General features: G+C 39.6%; 1 protein-coding gene across 2 annotated transcripts in view; it reads left to right on the forward strand.

Moving 5' to 3' along the window:
* Nucleotides 1–12,177, forward strand: part of LOC133871284 (uncharacterized) — a 44,222-nt gene extending 32,045 nt beyond the window's left edge. For both annotated transcript variants that reach the window (XM_062308695.1, XM_062308694.1), the window contains exons 14-22: nt 3,637–3,708; nt 3,981–4,088; nt 4,201–4,277; nt 4,733–4,816; nt 4,983–5,094; nt 5,216–5,305; nt 6,174–6,239; nt 6,316–6,411; nt 11,698–12,177. In XM_062308695.1, the coding sequence (XP_062164679.1) occupies nt 3,637–3,708; nt 3,981–4,088; nt 4,201–4,277; nt 4,733–4,816; nt 4,983–5,094; nt 5,216–5,305; nt 6,174–6,239; nt 6,316–6,411; nt 11,698–11,820 (828 nt within the window). In that variant the 3' untranslated portion in view covers nt 11,821–12,177. The remainder of the gene's footprint in view (nt 1–3,636; nt 3,709–3,980; nt 4,089–4,200; nt 4,278–4,732; nt 4,817–4,982; nt 5,095–5,215; nt 5,306–6,173; nt 6,240–6,315; nt 6,412–11,697) is intronic.
* The last annotated feature ends 112 nt before the right edge of the window (nt 12,178–12,289 follow it).

Below are 12,289 nucleotides of genomic sequence, written 5' to 3' on the forward strand. Positions count from 1 at the left end.
TGGGGGCCTCCTATAAGGCCAAGTATATTTGGGATGGGGTTATTCAAAAGCATTCATAATTGCCAAGGATGGATCCTCACCCTCAACACTATCCATCTCCCAATCCAAAGCCATGTTGGGAGGAAGAACACTAAAAGGGTATGTGGAATCACCAGCCTCCCCATCCCAAATCTTGCCATCCTGCTCCCACACAACTACCTCCCTAGATAGATCAAACCCTATTGGCTACTTCTGAGATTGGGACAAACCATTCACCCTGACTTCATTGCCCTCTTCAAGGAGAGGACTAACGCGACCACTCAAGGGGGAGGAAAGCCCTATCACCCCATCATCCTTGACCTCCTGAGACGAAGACGCCACGACCGACTCTACAAGTGAGGAATGAGGAGTAGAGACTATCAAAGCCGGGCATGGGTTGAGAAACCCCTTTCGAAGGAAACCCTTCTTCACATAATTTGTCATTCCTGCAGAAATCTTCACTGGAGGCGCTGCAACTGCTTCCTTAGCTGTAAAATTGACAGGTGTCCTTATTGTTGCTAGTGATTTTGCTAAAAAATCCTCATTCAACTGCACTGAACGACCTTCCCTAGCCTTTCGGTAGTATTTCTGAAAAGGCTTAGGTAATGGTAATACGGGAAGAGAAGAATGAAGCTTCTCACCCAACTTAGCCGCCCCTGAGGAAGGAGGAGCGAAGATAGGTTGAGAAGACCCCTCAGGTTTGAGTTGAAGGGTCAAGCCAACACCACCTGAGTTGCTTGGCAAAGGGGTAGGAGAACCGGAAGAACCAAAACCAACAGTTGAACTCACCAGAGCCGGAGGAGCATCTAGAGACACCGAAGTCAGCATCTTCGGTGTCGGCAAGGGGGGAAAGACGAAGCGGGAGAAAGCAAACTGCTTGACGGAATCAACCGCTGGATCAAGATGCAGATAACTTGACCCACCCCCGAAAGTTGACAAACCCAGAACCACCCTAGAATCTGCCGCCAAAGTCATCTAAGGCCGATGAGAACTCCCAAGGGCAACCGTCGGATGTTGAGAGCACTTCATAGAATCAAGACCCGCTACAGGATCCGACACAGGACCCGTAACCATAGTGGCTTCCGTCTTATGTGTTTCAAAGTGTTTGGGTTTCGGCAAGAACCGGCCCAAATGAAATCCTTTTCTTTTGAGGCCCAGATCGGACCAGCAGATCGGCCCAAAAGCTTCCCAACAACCCGGCCCATAACTAAGTTGAATCTGACGAACAACTTGCTCCACGTACGCAAATTCAAACGAAAATTTGACCCCCGAGCAGAGCCTGCCGCTCCTCATGCAGAGAAATCGAGCTTCTTCTAACCCGTCGGTGCTGCGAGTGGAAGAAAAGAGGAAAGGCTTCTTTGACGAGGCCATCCTGAGCAACCAGTGCTTCGCTTGGCTAGCGTCGACGATGGGGGTTCTTTTGGGTTTCCCTGGAGATAAAGGGTCGAAGGTTATGATCGTTCGTAGAGGTGGGAACAAAGATGGCCGATTTCTAGAGGCGGCAGCTTTTGGGATGGGCTATTGGAGAGGGATTCTTTTGATCCCTGAGGGTCATGGAGGGTGGGGTTGGCACAAATTTTCCGATGAGCTTAGGAAGGCTTCAGATTTCCTCTCTGCTACGGTGGGTTGCGGGAGTAGTTCCTCGTCTTCGGCGGAGAAGAAAGGTGGGAAGGAGGAGGGGTCAAGGCTAGGTTTGATTTTCTTTTTGTGGGCTGCTCCTGTGTACTTAGGGGCGACTTACACTTTTTTAATAATAAATCTTTCTTACTTATCAAAAAAAAAAAGAAAAGAAAAAAGATAGATCGTTGGTTGGCTAGTTGGAAAGTGATGTAGTTGTCTAAGGATGGTAGGGTTACCATCATTAAGAGCACACTTTCTAATTTGCCAACGTATTTCTTGTCTCTCTTTCATCTCCTTGCGAATGTTGCTAATTGCATAGAAAAGCTTTATCGAAATTTCTTATTTTTTTATTTTTTTTTTTTGGGGGTGGGGGGGGGGGTGGGGTTATAGTATAAAAGTTCAAATTCCACTTGGTAAGTTGGTCCAAGGTTTGTTCTTTGATCATTGAGGGAAGGTTGGGGGTTCAAAACTTGTTGATGTTAATCGTGCCCTCTTTAGGAAATGGTTTTGGTGTTATGTGCATGAGAGAGAGGCGTGGTGGAGAGTCGTGGTTGACTTTAAATTTGGCAATTCGTGGGGTGGGTGGTGTTCAAATGAATCACTTGGGGGTCTTTTGCAAGTCACACCATATTTGAGGTGGGATATGGCGCCAAGGTTAATTTCTTGCATGATCTGTGGTGTGGAGAAGCTTTCCCATATTTATTTGGTATTGCTTGCATTAAGGATGCTTTCGTAGTGGCTCACTTGGAGCTTTCTGGTGGTTCCAATCAGTAGAACATAAGCTTTGCTAGAGTGGCTCATGGTTGGGAGGTGGATGTCTTTACCTCGTTTTTTCAATTTGTTGTATTCAGTTAGAGTAAGATGGGGGAGGTGAAGACAGGCTATGGTGGACTCCTTCTGGAAAAGGGTTGTTTGTTGTTAGCTCCTTCTACAATGTCCTTGTTTGTAATGGTGGCATTGCTTTTTCTTAGAAGAATATTGGGCGGACCAAGGTTCCATTGAGAGCGACCTTTTTTGCTTGGTCGGCGGCCCTAAGAAGAGACATGTCATTGTGGTTGATTGGTGTTATATGTGCAAGAGGGATGGGGAGTCTGTAGACCATCTTCTCCATTGTGAGGTAGCTTGTGCATTATGGAGTGTGTTTTTCAGTTGTATTGGGCTTTCTTGTGTTGCACCTAGAAGAGTAGCTGATTTGTGTGCTTGTTGGTGGACTGGTGGTAGCGTTTAGAGTGTTGTTGTGTGGAAGATGGTTCTTTCTTGTTGTTTGTGGTGCCTCTAGAGGGAACGCAATGGCAGATGTTTCGAGGACCGCGAGAGGACGTTGGCCGAGCTTATGTTCTTATTTTTAGTACTTTGTATACTTGGACAGCTGCGTTTTAAGCTCCCTTTCTGCTTAACTTTTATGATTCCTTATTCTTTCTTCTTCTTCTACTTAGGTATTTCTCATGTATACTTTTTGTGCACTCGGGTTGCACCATTCGCTTTTAATAATATTTTGATTACTTATTAAAAAAAAAAATTGTGACTTCTTTCCAACTGCTCTTGGCCTAAACCCTTCATGTTCGGACTTTTTTCCAATAACTGGCATCTGCTCCTGATCTGTTCAATAACTTACCACACCTGTCTATTGGGGGAGATCTAGTTTGTGCCCTGCAAAATCCAAACTGTTGCAATCCCTAGTTAGTTTAATGGGGCTTGAAGAACATGATGTATATTCCCAAGTGCTTCTGGCTATCTTGCTGCCATGAAAACTATTTGTAGTCCCTCTCACACTTGCATAATTGCATCTCATATGTCATTATTGAAAGACAATTATTAGTCTTTATATCCAGTAGAAATTAAAAAAAGTCTCTTGTTTTTTATTCTTTTGTAGCACCTCTTCTGGATTTGTTTCTTTGTTTGATCAACAGTTCTTATTTACTTTCTTCTTGAATTATTATTGGAAGATTTTTGGTTCCTCTCCTTGTCACTAATCTGTTTTCGTTTTATTATATCTAGGTGTCGGCATTTCTTTGTCACCATTTTTCTGAGGTCACAGACTACAGTTTCACTGCCGATATGGAGACTGAGGTAATTCAATTTACCTTTTTGTTGCATATATTATTTTTGGTCATTACCTTCTTTAGTTTGGTTGTTTAGCTGATGTTGCTACATGAATTTTCCAACATACTAGCCTCCTTTACAAAGTGATATTATGTATGTGTAATAATCATTAGTTATTTGATGTACTTGCCTTATACCTTCTCCTGTATCACATAAATTTATTCAGACTTGAATAGCTTTTCTACCATGATCACTTTTCCTGTTCTTTTGGTTATTGATTTCTTTAACTCTTGCTTCAGCTTGATAACGTTTCTGCTGGATTAACTGAATGGAAAGGCCTTCTCAAAGATTATTGGACACGTTTCAGTTCATATTGTGACCGTGCTACTAGTGTCCATATTCATCAGGTACAAATTGCTTTCTTTGGAGTAAGGCTATGAGTGCTTTGTCCCCATGATAATTATAAGTTTGCCTAATGTTCAGGAGCTTTCCATTACTAAAGTTCTATGATATTTGCAGGTGGAGAAAATGTTGGAGAAAAAATTTGGGGATTTCTTATTTGATTCTCTCCCCGATAAAAGCAGGACATGTCCAAGGTATGTTTCTGGCTGCATGCTTCCTTTTCTATGTTGTAATTGGAAATTGCAATGTACAGTAATTGAATGGAGAAGTGACTTCTATCTGACGTGAGTAGTCCTTTATTGTCTTTTTAAGGCAAATACAACTTATGCTCATGCCAGATTGAATCTGTGACCTCACTCTCCACCCTTTGTTTGTTGGGGGAGGAGATGTCAGTTGGTCCAAAGACAATAAAGGATTATACAACTTGATACGTGGATGCCACACTTAAATTGTTTCCATGCTGATGTTATAGTTCACTAATATGATTTCATAAATTTTTTGTTGTAATGGTTAATTATTGTTATTGCAGTTCATCTTGAATCTAATATGATGCTTTAATAGTTTGTTTTATAATCTGCTTACAGATATGTGTTTTTAATATCTTCAACCGTTATTGTCTTACTGTAATCTTCATCTGGACATGTTTCAGTTGTATGGAGGGCACTTTGATTTTCAAAGTAAGTAGGTTTGGTGCTGGCTATTTTATAGGATGTGATCAACACCCAAAGTGCAAGTGAGTGTGAAACAGCATGGTGAAAGTTCACAGTGTTTTATGCATAAAGGTTCTGCTTGATGTATACTCTTAAGCTGCAATCCATGCTAGTGCTAAAGAGTGTCTTAGTAGTGACTGCAAAGTTTCCTTATTGATTAACTATCTTTCATTTGGTTGCTATGAGTAGGTATATTGCCAAGACATTATATGGTGACGATGATGAAGAAGCCAGCCCTCAAAACAATAGCAGTGTAGAGGAGCCAAAACTGCTGGGCATTAATCCAGGGTCCACTGAAAAGGTTTGCATTAAATATTGGTCTTGGAATTAGTTGTTTAATGTGATCATTGGACGTTTAATTTTGTTTTGGTGCATTGTTTCGGTTCTCATTTAAATTGACTATAAATTGTTCTTTCTTTCAGGTTCTTTTGAAGAATGGTCCTTATGGAATCTATGTACAGCTTGGTGAAGACAGGAAGGGATACTTGCCAAAAAGAGCCTCTGCTTCCCATGTATGTAACATTGTCTTTTGTCAACATGTCAGGACCAAAATTCCTTTTTTTTCTTTTTCTTTTTCTTTTTCTTTGTTTTTAACAATATTTTGCGTTGATATGGACCCTAGAGAGGTTATCATTGCATCTTTGTTTAAAGCAAATATCATTATCCCCTTCAGTTGTGCCAGTGGTCACCACCTGTGTTCCTCTGTAGTCATGTCATTTGAAATATCATTTATCTTGTTAATGAATGCATATTTATTTTATATGGCTGGTCTCTGTTTGCTATTGTATTCTGAATAATTACTAGGGGGAATACAGTTATTGCAACTTGTCATTCCCTCCTGGGATTATTTGCATGCTGTTTAATGGACATTGCCTTCCTAGTCCATCCACATCCGACTTTTTAGTGGTCCATTGCCGTTGTTCCAGTAATTTTCCCTCTTAAAGCCACAATTTTCCTTTTATTCATCTTCATCTCCCCTTTCTTTCCACTTCTACGCATATTCATGTAGTCTTTACATCTTTTGAGAACCCTTTACGTTCCGGAGAATTCCATAAGTCATATGCATATATATATACACATAGGTAAGGATTCAATGCCAGCTTCACCTGCTTCAGTGACCTTGCTGTCTTTGCCCGATTTTGTCGCTAGATTCTTTTTTATGAATCTATTGTTTAGCTCCCAACTTTAACTAAATGGTTTCAACCATGGTAAAACTGAATGTTAATGGTCTTCTTAATTGTAGCTGTTTTTGGTATCCAGTACCACTGCTTTTATCCTTTTTCTTTTCCCAGTTTTCCCTGTGCAGTACACGTAATCCAAACTTTTAACTGGGTTTTATAAACTTTAAAGTTTGAAAAGGCTAAAAGTTGTTCTTTTCAGATAAAGAACGTGGACTCTATTACCCTTGAAGATGCTCTTGAGTTACTGCGCTACCCTTTGCCGCTGGTATGCTTTTCATTCTCTAAGTTGAGTTTTTTTCATTTATTTCTTATTGCTGGACTAATTTGTTTCAACTTCTTAGGGAAACCATCCCAAGGATGGCCAACCAGTGATATTAAAGCTTGCAAAGCTTGGATTTTCAATTAAACATCGACGCACAAATGCTCCAGTCCCCAAGGTATACTTATATTGTTTAGCATTTTGCTGTTATGTGGTAGAGATTAGCCAAAAATATTTACAAAGTTTAGTATCTCCTTCTCAACTTCTGTCTCCATGTAGTTAAAGGATTGTTACTAGTTTATGTTATGGTTATTGGAGAGGACATGATCTAAAGACACCAAATGCATATATCTGAAATGTGAAAGGTGGATCTAGCATTGAAAAAATGATACCCAGCGTAAAATTATGTTAAGGCATATGGCAAACTTGGTAAAGATGAGAAAAAAAGTTTATGTATTGGATCTGGAGAATATAGAAATCAGATGGTTAAAAGCTTGACAGAGTGAGCAAAATTTAGTTAACTTACAAGTGACGCATTATCTATTGAATCTATTTTTGTTTATCTTACAATTGCATCACTTTATTTAAAATCTTCTTAAGATATGGTTGGTCTATTTGTGTTTGAATGTCATTGTTCTACTTAGTAACGTAGTAAACTCTACATGGCTGTCTATATGCAATAGAGCCCAGTCATATCAGTGTATGGAACTCTTTAGTTGACCAGATACACGGAAAATTACCTAAAACGAAAGAAAAAAAGAAGTTATAGAACTTGTTGCAGAAAGGAGTCCATCATATGGCTTACTATGGGCCTTCCCGGTTGATATACATGTCTATGGTGTGGATTCAATAAATTTCCTAGTTAATTTATGAGAGGACATATGAGCCTTAATAACAAAATGTACGGTCCAAACAAACTCTTTAGAAGTAGTTAGACATGTTTTTCAAAATACTCTCTCTCAACTTGATATTCTGGTGACTGGCCTGCATTTGGTGCCTTGAAATCCATTTTTAAAAATATTAGGACACCTTCACGTTGCTCCTTTCTGTAACTAATTAGACAGATTGGTATGAGTTATACTCAAATGATTATGAAACAACGGGGGCGCCCCATTCCCCCCTTCTCCTCCTGTTTGCCCACATTTGCGAACATAGATCCTTTTAATGCAGGCTAAGTTATGAGAAGCAGCAGCAACAGATAGATAGATGTCATCTAGAAAGAAAACATTTTGTTATAGCAGGTAATACATGCATAACATATACAAGTAAAACTATTATAGAGATGGACTTTTGAGAGAAAAATCATTCTAGGGATCAAGAAATGAAAATTGACAGAGGTCATGTTGCATAGAAAGAGCCTACTTTGTAATATGATTTGGACTAGATATTAGGTGTATCGGGGCCAATGTAGCCACCAACAGGGTCAGATGACATCGTGTACTGGAAGAAGGAACGGATGCTGATGTAAACCAAACAGCATAAGAACAAGGGAAAAAAGGATTGGGCTACTTCGAGAGAGCTGTGATCTCCAATGGCTACTTCGAGGGAGTTATGACCTTCAGAGATACCAACAAAGGTTCTTGGTTTGATTATAATTCAGCATGATCTTTATTCATTAGGGTTTACACTTATATAGAAGACGGTTAGGTCATAAGACATAACCATTAGGTCTAATTGTCGTTACATCATGCAGGAAAATTAACTTGAAAAGAATTAAACTAGTGAAAATACATTCCTTATTAGCTAAAACATTTAGGGGAAGTAAATATGGAGATTATACTCCTTATTTACACCGGCTTGGGGCTGCTTGGGGGCTACGGTATTGCCACGTAAGCCTTAGGAAATTTGACTGTATCATCCCTCCCTCCTAACAATTTCCTTGTCCCCAAGGAAGAACTCAGGAAATTGAGCCTTGATCATGTATTCTTCTTCCCATGTAGCTTTTGCCGGTGAAAGGCCTTGCCAATGGATCAACAACTCGGGTTTCTTGTGCTTGATCCGAGCCTCCAATACGGCTTGTGGTGAGGGAGTTATTCTGCTGTCTTCTAGCACTTCCGGAAGATGTGGACAGGTGGAGTGCTTGCTGCCAAGGTACCTCTTCAGCAGGCTGATTTGGAAGATTGGATGCATGCGTGATCGTGGTTGCGTGGTTGGGACAGCTCCGTGGGTTTTGCGAAAATCACGCCATGCTCTTCCAACATTTGCTCCATCCCTTCTTCCTTCTCCTTCCCATTTTGTTTCAGTACCCCCTTGATGTTTTCAGCCCCTTCTAAATAGAGAGACAAGAACTTTCTTGGTCTGTCGGACCCATTCTTCAGCTTCTTTGGTTTCGGCTAGGGGTGTACAACCGGTTGCGGTAGCGGTTATTAGCTCATAACCGCGACCGCAACCAGGGTTCCCGGTTATTGCTATTTCAATAACCGCAACTGCAATTGGCCTACCAGTTGCGGTTTTTACCAACCATTGGTTATCCGGTTATTTTAACCCGGTTGTTAACCGGAGAACCGGTTTTATGAAACTATTCAAAAAATAAAAATTACGTTAGAATTCTACGATGCTGTAGAAGTTGCAAGATGTTCTAAAACAAGTGGATTCAAAGTAGTCCTGGTGGATATGAGGAACTCCAAAATAGGGGGGCTTAATAGCGAATTAGCGTAAACACTGAACTGTTAACACTGGAAATATATTAACCTGGTTAACAGTTACAACTATAATTGTTAACATTGAAAATATTCACGTTAACATAAATACTAGATCCAGAGCTGAGAATTCAAAAACCCCTACAGGAATACTTCTACTCTGCTCATATTTACATAAATTAATTATTCAACAAATTAGCCCCAACAAATCCCAAAAAATTAATTAATAAAAATTAGCGTTGCGCTTAATTAGAAGGGATGCACATTCCTGCTTAACTTGTTCACATAAGTGAAAAATCCAACCCTGTACGGCAAATAAGATTTCCGCTTATCTACCTTCCTCTTCGCCTTATTCTTATATATATATATATATATATATATATATTATAATAATAAAAACCGGTTGCGGTTACCCGGTTATTAATTGGTTTTTCAGAATGTAATAACTGGTAACCGCAACTGGGTACCCGGTTATCCGGTTGCGGTTATTTTCGGTTTTCCGGTTTTCCCGGTTAGCGGTTATTAGTGGTTATCGGTTATTTTCGATTAATAACCGTACCGCTTGTACACCCCTAGTTTCGGCTCAAGTTGGTTGCTAGGTAAAAAACTGCCGACGACAACTTGCACTAGACTAGCAGCTACAAGAAGTCCAGCCACTCCTCCCCCGACAACACGACCATCAGGGCTTGCAAAAGAGACACTCATCCCGCCTGACCCCCCAGACAAGGAATGAAAGATCCAGACAAGGAAAGTATCTCAAACAACCCCCATGCGTTAAAGTACCCCCCAGAAGAATCAGGCTTTATTGTGATGTCCTCGCCAGCATTGACATTGATTATCTGGGGCATAAAATTTGTACCAACAGAACATGTGTTGAACTCTCCAGTTATGTTCTTCAATTCAGCGATAAAATTCCAAACACAAGGACTTGTGTTTTCTTTCTTTCTCTTCCTGAACCAAGGAAAAACACGTCTCTTCTTTCTTTTATTTCTGAGAGTGTGACGGCTGGGCTGTGCTGTACTGCAGTAACTATTGAGTGTGGGGTGGCTTGCGATGGCGGAAGACTTGACAGTGAGAAGCTTTTAGCGGCGTGGTGGTTAACGGCGCATTTAGAAGCCTAGATTTGGTGATTTCTGGATGTGCGGCTGGGGTGGGCTGATCTGCAGCCGGTCGACTGTGGAGATGGATTTTTGTTGCTTCAACCGCTTTTTTCTTCCTTTTTTTTTTTTTGACGGTGGCGGTCTGTGAGGTAGGTGTTATGGGTAAGGATTGGCTTGCTAGAGAGGTGTGTGGTGGAGAAAAACTTTTAATTCTTCTCATGTGCCCTTCGATTTGTTTGCTAGATTTATCTTTCCACACTAGGAAATCTAATCGCATCTTTTCTAGCTTCGCTTGTTGCTCTCCACCCAAAAAGTTTTGGAAAGACATGGTGGTGGTGGGGATTGGAGATTGTTGTAGAAAACAATCAACCTCGCTCTGATACTACTTGATATAAACTAAACAACATAAGAACAAGGGAAAAAAGGATTGGGCTACTTTGAGAGAGCCGTGATGTCCAATGGCTAATTCAAGGGAGCCATGACCTCCAAGATACCAATAAAAGTCCTAGATTTGATTATAATTCAGCATGATCTTTATTCATTAGGGCTTACACTTGTATAGAAGACGGCTAGGTCATAAAATATAACCATTAGGTCTAGTTATCGTTACATCATGCAGGAAAAGTAACTAGGAAATAATTAAACTAGTGGAAATACATTTCTTATTAGCTAAAACATTTAGGGAAAGTAAATATATAGAGTATACTCCTTATTCATGCCGGCTTGGGGCTGCTTGGGGGCTACGGTATTGCCACATAAGCCCTAGGAAATCTGACCATATCAAATGCACCCAAGTTGGGGAATAATTTGTTGAATCTTTCATGTGTCTGAACACCGTATAATGCACAATTTGCTTGCAGCATAATGTTAGTGTTGTACAGACGTAGTGGAATTGCAAGCTATGTTTAATAGTAAGTGAAGTTTTCCTGCAATGTAATTTGTCAATTGCTGAGCATTCCTAGTAGCCTCACCAAAATAGTTTTTTAGCTATTTTGGTGAGCCAATTTGATGAAAATCCTAAAAAACCACTCCCAGCAGCCTCACCATTTTAACCAAAAAAATTTGATGACTGAAATTACTAACCAAATTAGATGAGGCATTTTCGCTCAACAACCGACTCACCAAATTTTGTTTCACCTTTCTCTCTCACATGATTAGCACACTTTTTTCCTTTTTTCTCTCATTTTCTTCTCCTATCTCTCACACGATAATGTCCTTATTTCATGGATATGAACGATTTTTTGTAAAAAGATTATATAGAAAAAAATAAATAAATATGAAAAAATTATTATTTAAATGGAATAGTGAATATTGACTAGTTAAAATGGTGAGGCTGCTGGGAGAATTTTAATAAAGTGGCTCACCAGAATAGAAAAAAGTGATTTTTAGTTATTTTGGTGAGTAAAATTTGGTGAGGCTATTAAGAATACTTTTGCTTTCTTTGTTTTTCTTTGCAACTGCACGGAGTAAAATGAGAGAGGCTCAATTTCCATATGTAGCTTGCTTGACAAAAACTGGGGTACCGTACCATGTGCAGAGGTTTTTTTTTTTTCCCTACAGTGTCTTTTTGTTTGTTTATTTATTTGTTTTCTTATTATGAGCTTGAAACTGAAAACTTGAGGTCAATGCTTTCATAGTATGTGTGAGTTTTTTTTTTTCTTCTTCTTTTAATTCCAATTTATTTTCATTTTTAATATAATGGATTGTGTTCGGAAATGTTTGCAGAATCTAAAGCCAAAAGACATCACCCTTGAGAAAGCATTGGAGCTCTTGTCAGGTAAAGATGTAAAACGATGTGGCCGACCTAAGAACAAGCCGAAGCTTGAAGAAGTCATTGAGGCCATGTAGAAGAGTGCAAGTTCTTTGAAGACTAACTACTATATATGAAATACTAAATGGTGGCAACTTATCCCTTTTCATCACAAAACTTGATCAAAGGAAGAGCATCAATTTCCGGGCATCAGGAGATTCTTTCACGCGTCGAGAGCGGCGGCGTACACATTCGCGACAGTAGTCAATTTTGTTGTAGATTATGTCTTTTAATTTAGATCTTTTTGGTGCCATTTCTCAGTTATGTAAGGCCAATTTGTGATAATAATGTATATGCTTATTTTAATGGCTATAAAAGTTATGAGGCCTGCGATTTGTTAAATTTTATTCACATTTGACTTTAATAAAATTCTTCTCATGATGTTTTTTCAACTAGTTATAGAGATGATTGAGAATATTCAACTGTCATTTATCTGCAATGTGGGGAAATCTTCAAATCCTGATCCAGGAGCCGTGATAGATTTTTTTACTTCTATTTTATTTCCCC

Source organism: Alnus glutinosa, chromosome 6, assembly GCF_958979055.1.
Source record: "Alnus glutinosa chromosome 6, dhAlnGlut1.1, whole genome shotgun sequence".
NCBI classification, from domain to species: domain Eukaryota; kingdom Viridiplantae; phylum Streptophyta; class Magnoliopsida; order Fagales; family Betulaceae; genus Alnus; species Alnus glutinosa.